General features: G+C 41.3%; 1 protein-coding gene across 3 annotated transcripts in view; it reads right to left on the minus strand.

The window, feature by feature from the left end:
- CLEC16A (C-type lectin domain containing 16A) overlaps window positions 1-16,129 on the minus strand; it is a 462,030-nt gene that overhangs the window by 343,675 nt on the left and 102,226 nt on the right. For all 3 annotated transcript variants that reach the window (XM_069210166.1, XM_069210165.1, XM_069210163.1), the window contains exon 9: window positions 549-659. In XM_069210166.1, coding sequence (XP_069066267.1) covers window positions 549-659 — 111 coding nt within the window. The remainder of the gene's footprint in view (window positions 1-548; window positions 660-16,129) is intronic.

Below are 16,129 nucleotides of genomic sequence, written 5' to 3' on the forward strand. Positions count from 1 at the left end.
GTGGTGAGTATAAGGAGGTCACCTCTTATAAGGAGGTCACCTCTGTAGCCTGCTAACAGTTTTGAAGACCAGGACAAGTAGTATATGCAAAGCCCTGTTTTAGAAGGCAACCATGCAACATGGTAATAACAATGTGAAGTAGAGATATGTCAATGGAGTTTAAAGAAAGCTCTTGTGGCAAAAGGTTTTCCCTTATCTGGAAGTGAAAATGAATGTAAGAGGTTGTCTAATAACCTATTGCCGTAATCCAGTTTGCTGAACAGCAATGCAGAAATCAATGCTTTACCAGAATGGAAAGGGATGTTATGGTGAACTTCACAAAATTCAGCAGTTGACATAGCAGCAATAGCTGTGGGTGTTATAAATGAAGCAAGGTGCATGTCAGGGATCGATACTACGTTACATTTTCAGATGATGGAGACAGATTAAAAATTCCGGGAGGGTGGAGAGGTGGGGTGGGGACTGAATGTAGTGTGAGCGATGTGTCTGCACTTTGAGCTGGGAACGCAGTAGAGTACCAGTATTTACAGAGTAAGGATGTTACTTACAGCACTTTTTGTGTCTTGTTCCATTTTGGAAGAAATAACTGAAAGATCCCCGTTTAGAATGACAGCTGCGAGCGAGTTCACAAGAGGCTCATAGTGTATGATTAAGAAAACCTAGTAGGAAATTAAAAAAAATCAATATATCAATTTTTGTATTGATGACTAAGAACCATTACAATCTTAACATAAACAAAACATACATTTTAAAATGGCAATGCAAATGTATGACAGAAGGGAAAATATTTATTTTCTAAATAATTCCTCTTTTCCAAGTCCAAGATAAAAGCAGAAGAGAGTAGATGAGGGGGGGGCCCTAGTCTCCCCTGTCAGACAGTGGAAGATAGTCTGAGTGCAATATCAATTTTGGTAAGGTGCCTTTGATTCAGTGCTTATCAGACGATTTAGTATCTCATAGAGACTAAAAATGTTCAACTTTACATTAAAAGAACGAAAAGATATGTAAAGAACTTTAAGTGAAAAAACAGGAATCCAGTCAAATCTGAAGTGTAAAAACAGATTCAGATGTTAATCTCATTGGGAGTGATGCCTCTGTTCCACTGAGGGTTGGAACATTTTTAACTTTGCAAAACAACTCATGTAGCACTGAAATAGCAGTGCACCCACAGTTAGCTAAAAGTAACTGCTTCATTACCGCAAAATTACATCCAAAAGAAAAAGTAAAGGGGGAAATAGATTACAAGATGAGGCTGGCATGGACAGTAAAATCAATAAGGGAGGGCCAGAGAAGCCCAAACAAAGAAGGTGAAAGACAAACTTTCACATACTTTCCGGCAGTACCATTCCAAGGAAACTAGCAGAGTGTCTTTTCGCTAACATCTATACGCCCTGGGTTTAACCAGTCAATCACTTTGATTCACTTTCACACAGGTCGTCGTGAAGACAGGGGCAGAGCTGTCCACAACAGAAACAATTTCCACACATATCTCGAACCTACGCATGTGCTACAACAGAAAGATGCAAGGGTCAAAATGATAGAACATATCAGAGTTGTCCCTCTCTCCGAATTGGTCTTTCATTTGTTTTCAAACCTTGTCTAGTGGCTGGAAATCAAAACTGTACCACCTGCTCTCCCAGCCAGTCACTCGCACGCAACGAACCCATTTCAGTCTACTGTACTGTCCACTTCCCCAATGGGTGAAGCAGGGCAGACAACGAATGATGCATTCTGGGAATGCGCATATTTGATTGGCGTCCCAAAGCACTCATCCAGTGTTCACTGCCGTGGCATCAACTATTCACACTTGTGCAACAAGCATCATGCAAAAGCAGATTAAGTGGTGCAGCTGAAACCGCTCTTTGCTGCTTCCAGGCAGCAATTTAATATTCTGAAGGGTGCTGTTTGTTTGCGTACAACCGAGACATGCAAGAGGGAAAAGAAATAAAAAGGTTTCCGAGATCAGTTGTGCATAGCCTGCGGAAAACCCACACCAAACAACAAATTACTTCAATTAATCTCGGCCATTAGTGATTGCGCGAGCTACATTTCAGTCTTATAGTTTTTCGCCCACTTATGCTACTGTGACTGCGCCTCGCCAAATTATGAACAGTCCAGCCCAAACTGCCAGGCCACGGACCCTCATGACTGGGTTTGGTCTAATTAGGCCTCGTCAGTGACGCCCAGTTTGGCTCCTGCATTAAAGTGAGATAGGGCCCAAACCGTTTGGGCCCACTCTTCACACTGCTGTATTGCCCAGCACGCCTGCCTCAGGGTGTACTGGGCATGAGGCATATTTAGACTTTATCCAGCCCTCTATGCAATGTCTCACCTGAAAAGCTTGCTGGGCAAGGGCATAGCAAACTTGCAGTCAGTGTCCAATTCCCTTCTGTCTGCTTGAAATCCAAAATTTCACCCACAATTACACACCATGTGTACGCCATCACATACCATTAAACAGTTTTGCTGGCTCTCCGATCATAAATAGAATGTTTTGCCTATCATTAGTAATCTGTAATGCATTCAAACATCATTGATCAAAAGTGCACAAAGAAGGCAGAGGGACGTTCGTCTTTATGACACTCTTGGGGTAGACCTGTCCTGAGGTTTTTAGTCTGGTTGGCCAACTTCCTCTAATGTAATTCGAATGTAAAAACAACTTTTGGACAAACGTTCACAGTTTATATACAAGACCCTGCCTGTGATCCTCCTCCCACAAGGCCAACCAATCGGCAAAAGTCAGGATATATTTTATGTCCATGTGTACTTTTGTTGACAGTCCGCTGATGATCAGCTAAATGGGGCTAAAGTTGTAACCAATCAAAACTGTCAACTCGAATATTCTGCCCACAATAACTAGTACTCTGCCATGATTACCCTGGCTCGCTTAGCATAGAAATATCTAGTTTTATTCTTCTACCATCCATGCATTTATAAGAGTTTTGGGGCCAGATGTATCAAGTGATTTTGCATTCGCAAACGGTGCGAATCGCAAAATTCGGTGGTTTGCGAATGCAAAAATGCCTTTTAGAATGTATGAAAGGCATTTGCAGTGCAATTTTAAGGAATCGCTAAAATAGCGATTCCTTAAAATTGCGACCACATTTAGAGACTCACAAATTGCGATTCTCTAAATAGGAAATCGCAAATAAGGAATCCTTATTTGCGATTTCTCAAACATATGTATCAAGCATTTCCTAAATGCGAATTGGGCATTTAGGAAATGCAATTACCACCAACAAAAGTTTGGTGGTAACCATGTGCAGTTTTTAAAAATGCATTTTAAATGCATTTTTAAAATTGACATGTAGCGCACACATGCCCCTAAGGCATGTGTGTGCTTCACATGTCTGTAAAAATATTTTTGGGGTGCAGCAGAGGAGGCCTTAGGCCCCCAGCACCCTGGGATTTGCATTTCCTAAATTGCGAATTCCTAACTGGAATTCGCAATTTAGGAAATGCAAAACCATTCGCAGCAGGCCCATAGGTGCAAATGGAGTTGGATTCTCTATTTGCGATTCGGTAATAGCATTTGCGAATCTTAAGAAATCGCTATTACCGAATTGCAAAAATCATACATACCACTTTGCATTTTTTAAATAGCAATTTCTTAAAATTCGCTATTTAAGAAATGCAATTTGTTTTTTTGATACATCTGGCCCTTGGTTTTTTAGGCCTTGCGATAGCAAAGACATTTTGATTTGACATAATATGTATAACATACTTAATATAAGGGCGTTTCAGCCAGATCTATTCCTCCATTGGTTTGTTGTTGTGTCATTCACATTTGGCTTCAGGCTGCTAAAGCATACAGCATGGGGCAATGGGTCACTTGACTTAAGCCACTGACTAACTTCACATTGAATAACTGCATTTTGTTCTTTCACAAGGAACATATCAACACACAAGGTAGCTCCCTTCAGTGCCAGTGTTTTTGTTTCTACTTGATTATCATTTTAGTGTTACATTTGTTGCTTACATCTTGATGTGATAGCAGATGCTTTCTACCAACTCTTCACATCACAGGAAACATTCCAGCTTTATCAGTTCCTACACCCTTAGTGTCTGATTGCTACTTTTTCAGAGTATAGAAGATTATGTCCATTTGAAACTTTTCTTTATAGAGTAATTCTCTTCTTAGAATGCAGGCAACTGAATGTATTTATAACAGCATTCCTGTAGGTACTTTAATTGACACTATTCTTGTCAACTAATTTTCATCTGAATGTTCTACAGGTTTCTTTCAGTGTTCTTGAATGTTTTGCTTATATAGATATTTAATTATTATATTGCTAATTGAATCTGTGCTGTGACATTTATCCATCAATCTTTGCAACCTGATCTGTTACCTGCCTTTCTGTGTGTTTATCTACCGGTTGGTCTGTGTATTTTATCTATCTATCCGCCTACCTGTCTGTCTGTCAACCTATCTGTCTTACTACCTGTCTGTCCCTCTACCTCCCTGCCTATATGTACCTATCTATCTTTGGCAGTCCGTCTATCTTTGCAAGTCTATCATTCTAACTATCCAACAATCTATCTATGCAAGATTATCTATTTATACATCCTTCCTGGTCTGTCTTCGTGAGCCTCTCAATCTATTTTGACTTTCTAGCTATCTTTTCGACCTTCTCCATCAATTTCTAATAAATAATTACAAAAACATCACAAAACGGCATTAGCAAAGGCAAATAGACTGCTTGCCAAACACCAGACTGATTGGCTATTTTAGGCCAGGTATTAGCCTGATCTTTTGGTTTAACTAACATTATATGTTTCCTTACAGGGGTTTTCAGCCAACCTTCATCCACAAGTCCATGGTTGTGTAATTCACATTCTTCTTCAGCTGTTGCCTGACTTCAGTGTGTGTTATAACATGCTTCCCTTTCACAAGGAACACAACCACACAAAGTAGTTCCTCTGGTACTAGGGACTATGAAGGTAAGGCATGCCTTTTAGGACCAAAAGAAACCATGAAACAACGAAACAAGAGTTGCCAAAGTCAAAAGACTGAGGTCAACGCCAGACAGCTCAGCTTTGCCAATGGTTGTTTAAGTATGATGTTACCCAAGACCTTTTGATTTTACCATTATTATACATAGCATATAATTAAAGGGGCTTTTAGTCACCTCTCTTTATCTACTGGTCTTTTGGTGTGTCATTCTCATGCTGCGTAAGCCTACAACAGCAAACAGCAAGAGGCAGTGGGTCAGCCTACTTCAGCCACTGGTTAACTTCACTGTGAGTGACATCATTTTGCTCTTTCACAGGGAGAAAACCCACACAAAAGGCAATTCCCCTCAGAGGCAGTATTTTTGTTTGTATTTAATTATTACATTAGTGTTGCGAGCATGGTGTGATAGCAGGTGCTTAGCAACTCTTCACAGCACAGAACACATTCCAGCTTTTTGGTTCCTACCTCCTTCTAATGATGTTGTGAATTCCTTTTGGAGCTGCCCTTCTATCTAGTTGCTGCTAAAGAGTATACCAGATTGGGTCCCTTTGAATTCAGGCAGTGGAAAGCATTTATAACTGTACTCCAGTATGTATTTTAATTGAGCACTACAGCTATAATTGTAAACCAATTTAGTCTTTATGTCCTGTTTGTATGTCTTTCTAGTTAGCTTTCAGGGCTCTTGTATGTTGTACTTATTTACCTTTTATATTACTATTTGAATCTGTGCTGTTCAGCCTGTCTGTCTATGCAGCCAGGTCTATTTGTCTATCTACCTATTTACCTCTTGGTGTGCCTATCTACCTGTCCATCTCTGTATCTATCTACCTGTCAGTCTACCTCTCTATCTACATGTTTGCCTACCAACCTATTATTGTCCCTCTATCTGTCTCTCCTTCAGTCTTTGCAACGTCTATCTATTCTTGCAAGCCTATCATTCTAATTATTTTTGCAAGTCTATCATTCTAAATGTAAATTGTTCTACCTATCTTTCTACAATAGAAAGTCTGTTGTTCCATCTATTTGTGCTTGTCTATCTACATACCTATCTACCAACCTATCTATCTACCGATCTGGCTATCTATCAACCTTTGCAAGGTTATTTATCTAGCTATACAACACTCTTGGTCTTTGTGAGCCAATCTGTTTTGCAAGCCTCTCTATGTATCTGTTCAAACTTCTCTATCTATTAGCAGTAAAGATTTACAAAAATATTATAAAAACAGCATTAACCAAAGCCAGAGGCTGGCAGCCACTACCACATCAATAGCTTTTTTAGGCTAGGTGTTAGCCTAACCTTTTGATTTTACTAAAATCAAATGTGGAGCATAGTTCCTTATGGGAGTTTTCAGTGTCACTTCATCTATAAGTCTGTTGTTGTGTCATTAACATTTTACCTCCACCCACAGCCAATTTCAGGCGTTGTCTGACTTGACTGCGAGTTACAGCATGCTTACCTTTCACAAGGAGCACATCACCCTCAAGGTAGTTTCCTTTAGCGTCAGGGATTTCTTTGGTAATGTGTGACTTTTTGGAACAAAATAAATATGTTTTTATGCTCAATGTTTTCTAGGTTGACGAGGTGCTGGCAGCTTCCCAACAATAATGTTTTGCAACCCCCTTGCTGTACCAAAAGGAGAACTGCCAAAGTTAAAAGGCTAGCAGCTAACTTCAGACCTCCTGGATTTGCCAATGCTGGTTTTCTGTCTGCACTGTCGGGAGGTAGACTAATGTAATCAAAAGCAATAGGTGTATAAATCATTTAGCCTTCCAAATCGTTCAGAAAAAAGTAGGTGTTTTCACAACGTGTTAAATATTTATACTGCTTCTTTAATACTTAAATTAATCACTTCATAATACAAGGGAACGTGTAATTCCGCTAAACACTGTAGTCTCTAATATCTTCATAATCTGTGACTTATGACAAACCCAGTTACCAATTAATCGACTATTATAAGTTATCACAGTCAACTTCTGACATCACAATGCCTGCTGCCAGAGCCAGAAGCAGAGGTTAAAGGCAGGTCAGGTCATGGAGCATAATTAAAGCAGCTATTTAAGGCAAAGAAAACATTGCTTCTCTTTTTTCTGCTCTATTTTAACCCCCCGGATAACTGGGACGAGGTGGTCTCGGCCACGGTTTGCGTGTGCTGAGGACGAGACCAGCTCGTCCTGCACCTGGCCCACGGGGGTAGTGCTAGCGCTCTACCTGTGGGCCTTCCACCCACACACCCCCGTCAGGGATGGAAGGGGAATCGCTTCCCCTTCCTCCCCCAACCTCCCCCGTGACGTCGGATGACCTCATCAGAGGTCAACTCCCATCGCGCTGGAAGCTGAGCTTTCTCTTCCGACCTGGAGGTGGTGGTAGGCAGAGGCATGAAAGGAAAGGAAAGGCCTTTCCTTTTCTTTCATGCCTCTGTGTGCATTTCTGCAGCCTAATCGTGAAGCGATCGGGCTGCAGAAATGCCCACTAGACATCTGGGATTTGTGTTTTTGTTTTGTTTTTTGTGATTTATTCATAAGGGCAGCGGCCCCTTTGGCAAGGGCCGCTCCCCAGGGGGGCCATTTACTATTAGGCCTTTTCTGCCCTCCCTGTAGGCAGATCGGCCTATTTTAATTAGTCCAATCTACCCCCAAGGAGGCAGAAGCCACTAGATGTCAGTGATATATATTTGTTTTGTTTTTGACATGTGGGGAGTGACCCCTTAGGCAAGGGTCGCTCCCTTGTTTGGGGAAGGAGATTTATATTAGGCCATTTCTGCCCCCTTGGTGGGCAGATCGGCCTATTTTAATTGGCCGATCTACCCCCAAGAGGGGCAGAAACCACTAGGCACCAGGGATTTTATTTTTTATTTTTTACAGATGGGGAGCGACCCCTTAGGCAAGTGTTGCCCACTGGGGGGCAATTTTATTTTAGGCCATTTCATCTGCCTATTTTTCTTAGGCCAATCTGCCCCCAAGGGGGCAGAAACCACTTGACAGCAGGGATTGTTTTTTGTTGGGCCACTTTCACGCAAGGGGAGCGAACCCTTAGGCAAGGGTCGCTCCCCTGGGTGGCAAATTTATTTTAGGCCATTTCTGCCCCACTTAGGGGCAGACATGGCCTAAAATAAATTTGGCAGATTGGCCTATTTTAATTAGTCTGATCAGCCCCAAGGGGGGCAGAAACCACTAGGCACCAGGGATTTTATTAATTTTTTTACAGATGGGGAGTGACCCCTTAGGCAAGGGTCGTTCCCCTGGGGGCAAATTTATTTTAGGACATTTCCGCCCCCCTTGGGGGCAGATCGACCTATTTTTATTAGGCCGATCTGCCCCCAAAGGGACACAAACCACTTAGGCACCATGGATTGGTTTGTGTGTGTGTATTTTGTTTGTGGGGGCGTCCCTTGGGTAAAGGTCGCTCCCCATGGGGATACATTACTGTGGCCATTTCTGCCCACCTTGGGGGCAGATCAGCCTATTTTTGTAAGGACCGTCTGCCCCCAAAGGGGGCAGAAAGGACACCAGAGAAGATTTTTTTTTTTTTTCCAAAAAAAGAGGGTGGGGTTATGGCCTTACCCCTACCCCAAATAAATGGGGACAAAGTTGTTCTGCCCACCGGTGGGCAGATGGGGCAATTACCCCCAATCCACTCCCGGGGAGGGGCAAAAAGCCTACTAGATGCCAGGGATTAAAACAAAATAAAAATAGTGGGCTGGTGGCTACCAACCAGTATGGGCATGGTCAGCCCCCACCCCAACTGCAGGGGGTTACAGACTTTCAGCTCTTCCCCCTGCACACTAAAACATCTTATCCCATGGAAAGCAAGAGGACATTTGATTATTATGGGTTTTGGTTTCACATTTGGGCCATGAGGCATACATGAGACTTGTCTAACTCTCAAAATCAGCCCACTTGGGATGGTGAGGGCTGCACTTTTTGGACTTTGGGACGCTGCCATCTAGAAAAATCTACAAGACCTAGACACATCTGAAAAATAAACATCTGGGTGAGTCCAGGGTGGTGTGCTTCACATGCGCCCGCACCATTTTCTTACCCACAATGCCCTGCAAACCACCGACTTTGCTTGAAATCACACATTTGTCTCACACTTTGGTGATGGAACCTTCCGGAATCTGCAGGAATCCACAAAATTCCTACCACCCAGCATTGTCGCATCTATACCGATAAAAATTCTGCCCCACTTGTCAGCCTAAAAACGTTTTCTTGTTTTCAAACTGCCCTTTTGGACCCATTTTGGTTCCCCCTCATTTTCGACATGTTTTTGGCTCTTTCCTGTCACAGGTACATGGCCCACTATACATGTGAGGTATCATTTTACCAGAGACTGAGGGGAACGTGGGGTAGTAGGAAAATTGTCTTGGTGCCGTGATCCCACACAGAAATGTGGAAAAAATGACATTTATTTTAGCTAATGTTGAGGTTTGCTGAGGATTCTGGGTAAGAAAACACTAGGGGATCCACGCAAGTCATACCTTCCTGGACTCTCTCAGGTGTCTGTTTTTCAGAAATCTGTGGTTTTGGTAGGTTTCCCTAGATAGCTGCTGAGCCCAGGACCCAAAACGCAGGTGCCTCCACCCCCAAAAAACAGGTAGTTTTGTATTTGATATTTTTGATGTGTCCACACAGTGTTTTGGGGCATTTCCTGTTGCGGGCACTAAACCTACCCACACAAATGAGGTACCATTTTTATCGGGAGACCTGGGAGGGGGGAACGCTGGGTAGAAGGAAGTTTATGGCTCCTGTGTTGTATATAGTTATCATAGCTTGAGTAGTGTTTCCTTTATGGAATCTGGGGATGGAATGTGGAATGTAGAAGGGGGTGATGGGATTGATCTTGAAGGAGGCAAGGAGAGCGGAGTACTGTGCTGTTGCTCAATAAATACCTACAAATCTTATTACCAGTGTGGCCTTGGAAACGTTACAAATTTGGCGACGAGCTACAAGGAAGTACACTTGCTACAAAAGTGTATAAAACAGCACAGGAGTGGTGTTACTTCCTTTGAGAACCCGAAGATTCAAAGCTTGAAGTGATTAACTCTCCACGTAATGCCTATTTTATATTTAAAGATCGCATTGTTCTTGTGACTCCGTTCGGCGTCTCCGTGATTGTTGCCTGGAGATGAGGGATTGCGCTTGGCCTTAGAACAAGGAGAACGGGCGTCTCAGTGATTGTTGCCTGGAGACGAGGGTTTGTGCTTGGCATCAGGATTGCGTTGCGTCCATGCAAGGCTTATTTACGTACGGCACACACTTGCTTACCACGATCTTCTTACGATTGAGATCTGGATATCGATTCACCTACTTTGCGCTGCATGCAAGGATTGTTCATGTACTACACACCTTCTATTGTACTGCAAGTGCGATCTGGATATCATTTCAACCAGTTCCTGGTTCTACCCACTTCCAGGTTTAAAGTGAAGAAAGACGTACGTGGACTAACATACAGAGGAGTTGAAAATAAGGATTTTACAGAGCAAGTGTTACAGAATTAGACTTAAATTAAATATATATATTTCATAAAATTTAATTAAATATATATATTTTTTTTTTTCTCTTTCTCGTTATTTTAACCTAATGCTATTATAAAAATGCAATTTGAAAAAGTTCCAACAAAACAAAAGGAGATCCGCCTATACCATGGGCTAGGTGGAAGAAGAGTTTTTGAAATATTTGAAAGCTATTGATGAGGATGGAATGTCACTAGAAAGAAAGAAGAATATTTTTTTACATTGTCTTGGTTCAGAGAGTCAAATGATTTTTAGAACTTTACCGCAAGGGACTATGCAAAATGAGGAATTTGATGTATTCAAAGACGCACTGACACGGTTAAAGACCAAGGTTAGGTTCAAACCTACTGCGAGTATAGCAGTGAGCAGATTCAAGTTTTATACCAGAACTCAACAATCGGGAGAGACGTTCGATGAATTCCTCACAGCTTTATGTGGATTATCTATGCATTGTAATTTTGGCCAATTACTGATGAGATGAATCGAGATCAGATTATTGTTCATGTCAGTAGTCCGAGGATCCAAGGACAGTTGTGGGTAATGGGTGATCCCAAATTACAGGATGTGATCAACACGGCAAAAGCTTTGGAACAATCTGAGAAATTGATAAAAACTGTGCAAGAAGCTGATAAAACCAAAAATGTAGAATCTGAAGTTGTAGGAGTGGTGGGAAAAAATATTTTTGGGAATAATTCAAATACTAAGAATGCTATGTTTAACAAGAAATGGAATAGGTATGACAAAAATGAACGTATGTCATGTTATAGTTGTGGAAATATGAACCACACTGCCAGTTCACAGCAGTATCCGGCCATTGGTAAAGAGTGCAAAGAATGTGGAAGAATGGGACATTTTGCTAGTTTGCAGGGGTGCTAAAAGGAGTAATGGTAACATCAAAGGGAAAGTTTTGCATGTGAACAGAGGACGGAGTGATGAAGTTTGCTGTAAGTGTGACTTCAAGGAGGATGAAGAGAAGGGAGTGGTGTTATCTCTAAAAAGACAGTGGTAACAACAATTGTAGTGGTATGGCTAATCAACCTAAATGTAGAGTACATAATGAGGGAATGGAACTTGATGTTATGGCTGACTCTGGGTCACCCTGGACAATTATCACATGTGATTATTTTATTCAAAAGTTCAGAGGTATGTGGAAAATGACTGATTTGGCCAATCTGGATATTGTTGCAGAGGGGTTTGATGGAACAGCAAGGATAAGTTGAAACCAAGATTTTTTTTTTTTAAGTAGATCTGCTAACATTAAGTTGTATGTAGCGGAAAAAGGAGTCAATGTACTAAGCTGGAGGGATCAAGCCAAGTTGGGGATAATCTTGAACCCCAGGTGTTGTGAACCAGTATTAGTAGTTGAAGGTTGTGATGATAGGGCATGCATCACGTCCAAATTTCCACACGTGTTCACTGAAGTGTTGGGTAGGCTAAGGAATTACAGTCACAAGCTCAGATTAAAAGAAAAGGCTAAGTCACTAGTACAGAAATTGAGGAATGTTCCTATCAGTGCGAGAGAAGAGTTGAAGGATATCCTGACAGAAATGGTTAAGGAAGATGTTATAAAAGAGATTGAGTCATCGGAGTGGGTATTCCCAATTGTTTTAGCTTATAAAGCGGATAAATCTTTAAGGTTATGTGTGGATTTGAGGGCAGTGAATGCAAACATTATTATTAACTGTCATCCTTTACCCAACATAAATGAGGTTGTCAGTATGTTGGAGGAGGCGAAGATTTTTTCCACATTAGAATTAAGATCTGCATATCACCAGATCGAACTTACGGAGGACTCAAGGCATCTCACAGCCTTTATCACACTGCAGGGGTTGTTCCAATTTAAATGTATGCCTTTTGGATTAGCCTCTGCGGCATCATTTTTTCAAAGAGCTATGTTCCTATTGTTTAAAGAAATGGATTTGTTTGTAAAATGTTTCCAAGATGATGTGTTCATTTATTGAAAGAATGAGAAGGAACACAAGGATCACACAATAAAAGTGGGTGATGTTCTCAGTAGAAATGGTTTAACTTTAAAGGAAAATAAATTTAATTTTTTGGTAAATATGTGGACTATTTAGGACATACAGTGTCAGGGGAGGGGGTAATACCAAAGCGATCGCTGGTAGACGCTATTGTTAATGCTCCAGCTCTGGATAATCGAGAGAAATGATTGTCATTTGCTGGGTTATGTGAATATTACAGCAAATTTACAGCAAATTTTGCTACAAAAATGGAACCACTAAGTGAACTGACAAGGAAAGGAGTGGAATATGTATGGCAGAGAAACAGAGGGATGCATTTGAAATGATCAAGCAAGAGATTGTTGAAGCTCCTACTCCTAAGCCATTTAGGGTGAAAGCGCAGTGTACAGTGACGGTTGATGTCTGGATAAAATGGCAGAATAAGTTGTGAGGGAAAGCTGTGTGAATGTGTTAATGCAGAGAAAATGTTGAAGACGGTGCTGACCCCTTTGCGTCAGGTGCAATGGCCAGAATCTCCATGGCAGAAACTTGGATTCGACATTTCTGGTCCTTTTTATTCTTTGCCTGTTGGAGCTCGCTATGCTTTAGTATTAGTGGACTGACTATCACTCTAAATGGCCTGAGGGGAAATTAGTATCTTTGAGCACTATTATTGAGTTCCTCAAAGAGGTATTTGCAAGGGAAGGGTATCTGGAGGTGTTAGTATCAGATAATGGTGTCCAGTTAGTATCCAAAGAAATACAAGGATTTTTCAGATATAGCAATATTAAGCATGTTACCACTCCTTTATACGAACCCCAAGGGTATGGACAAGTTGAGAGTTTCAACTGAGTTCTGAAAGAAAGTATTGGCTGGGCACAGAGTTTTGGAGGACAGTGGAAGGAAAAGTTGAGAGAAAACTGTGGTATTACTCCTCAGAGTACCACTGAAGTGAGTCCTTTCAGATTACTAAGAGGAAGCAACCCTGTTTCTAAACTCTGTCCATTGTGGTTTAAGAAGAAACAAGGGAGAGATTTGGAGAAAGTGTGTATGGAGGAAATTAAGGATAGGGTGAGAGTGAAGCAGAAGAAGTAAAAAGAGGTGTCTGACAGCAGATGGAAAGTGAAGGAACAGTAATTTGTAGTAGGAGACTGGGTCAGAATACGTAAACCAGGGTTGGTGAAGAAAGGTATGTCTAAGTTTGGCAGAGCTATGAAGGTGGTGAAGGTGTTTAATAAGAGCGTGGTTACACAAGATGGAAAAGTTTTGGAGTGTGAGAAGGTTAGCGAAGTGTATGGCTGGGCAAGAAAGTGCACACTGTGTGAGTTCTGCAGGTTCTTTGTTTAAGGTAAGAGAGAGACGAGATGGTGCCAGTTTTTGAGGATGTGGATCTGGGTAGTAATCAGGGTGGGGTTTTGGAGTCGGAGAATCCATTGTGTGAGGGAGAAGTTCATGATGCCACCGAGTGCAGTGATGCTGTGATTATAGAAGAGGATTCTATAGAATCAAGAGTCAAATCTGACGATCGAACGAGATATGTGTCTTCCAAAATGGTAGATTTTGTGTAATTTTGGGGTAGTTCATTATTTTATTTTAGGTAAAAAAAAAAATATATTGTACAGTTTCATTTTATTGTTTTATTGTGATGTTGTTTAAAGGGGGGGAAATGTGTTGAATATATTTGTAATAGCTTGAGTAATGTTTCCTTTATGGAATGGTGGATGGAATGTGGAATGTAGAAGGGGGTGATGGGATTGATCTTGAAGGAGGCAAGGAGAGAGGAGTACTGTGCTCTTGCTCAATAAATACCTACAAATCTTATTACCAGTGTGGACTTGGAAATTTTACAACCCCCTCAGATTCCAGAACTTTGCAGCACCGAAATGTGAGGAAAAAGTAGTTGTTTTTGCCAAATTTCGAGGGTTGCAAAGGATTCTGGGTAACAGAACCTTGTGAGAGCACCACAAGTTACCCCATCTTGGGTTCCCCTAGGTGTCTAGTTTTGAGTAATGTCCAGGTTTGGTAGCTTTTCCTAGGTGCCGGATGATCTAGAGGCCAAAATCCACAGCTAGACACTATGCAAAAAACAGGTCCGTTTTTTTCAGGAGAATGTGATGTGTCCACGTTGTGTTTTAGGGCATTCCCTGACACGGGCACTAGGCCTACCACACAAGTGAGGTAACATTTTTATCGGGAGACCAGGGGGAACGCTGGGTGGAAGGAAGTTTGTGGCTCCCCTCAGAATCCAGAACTTTGCAGCGCCGAAATGAGAGGAAAAAATTGTTTTTTTTTGCCAAATTTTGAGGTTTGCAAAGGATTCAGGGTAACAGAACCTGGTGAGAGCGCCACAAGTTACCCCATCCTGGATTCCCCTAGGTGTCTAGTTTTCAAAAATGCACAGGTTTGGTAGGTTTCCCTAGGTGACGGCTGAGCTAGAGGCCAAAATCCACAGCTAGGCACTTTGCAAAAAACACATCAGATTTCAATGTAAAAGTGTGATGTATCCAAGTTGCGTTTCCTGTCATGGGCACTAGGACTAGCCACACAAGTGAGGTACCATTTTTATCGGGAGACTTGGGGGAACAAAGAATAGAAGAACAAGTGTTATTGCCCCTTGTCTTTCTCTACATTATTTCCTTCCAAATGTAAGACAGTGTGTAAAAGAAGTGTATTTGAGAAATGCCCTGTAATTCACATGCTAATATGGAGACCCCGGAATTCAGAGATGTGCAAATAACCACTGCTTCTCAACACCTTATGTGCCCATTTTCAGAATACAAAGGTTTCCCTGACACCTATTTTTTAATCTTTATATTTCACCAAATGAATTGCTGTATAGTGCAGCTCCTTTATTAGCTCTGGGTACTTAGGGTTCTTGATGAACCTACAAGCCCTTTATATCCTCGAAACCAAAAGAGTCCAGCAGAAGTAGCGGTATATTGCTTTCGAAAATCTGACATTGCAGGAAAAAGTTACAGAAGAAAATGTGTAGAAAAATGGCTGTTTTTTACCTCAATTTTAATATTTTTTATTTCAGATGTTATTTTCTGTAGGAAAACCTTGTAGGATCTACACAAATGACCCTTGCTGAATTCAGAATTTTGTCTACTTTTCAGAATTGTTTAACTTATCGGGATCCAGCATTGGTTTCACACCCATTTCTGTTACTAACTGCAAGGAGGCTAAAAGCACCAAAAATAGTAAAAATGGGATAAGTCCCAGTAAAATGCCAAAATTGTGTTGAAAAATTTAGTTTTCTGATTCAAGTCTGCCTATTCCTGAAAGCTGGGAAGATGGTGATTTTAGCACCAAAACCACAAGCCTTCTTCTTCAGACCTATTTTTCCCATTTTTTTTAAACAAAATGTTTGCTGTATTTTGGCTAATTTCTTGGTCTCCTCCACGGGAACCCAACAACTTTGGGTACCTCTAGAATCCATAGGATGTTGGGAAAAAAAAAGCTGCAAATTTGGCGTAGGTAGCTTATGTGGACAAAAAGTTATGAGGGTCTAAGCGTGAACTGCCCCAAATAGCCAAGAAAAAGGCCTGGCACCTGTGGGGGAAAAGGCCTGGCAGCCAAGGGGTGTTAGCTTACAATGACAAGCAGAGAGGATATATTTAATTTTGCACTCCTTAGATAGTGAAAAGTTAGAACCGTTTGCCATGTTAACATATATATAATGCTACTGCAGCTTTTTTTTA

Source organism: Pleurodeles waltl, chromosome 10, assembly GCF_031143425.1.
Source record: "Pleurodeles waltl isolate 20211129_DDA chromosome 10, aPleWal1.hap1.20221129, whole genome shotgun sequence".
NCBI lineage: Eukaryota > Metazoa > Chordata > Amphibia > Caudata > Salamandridae > Pleurodeles > Pleurodeles waltl.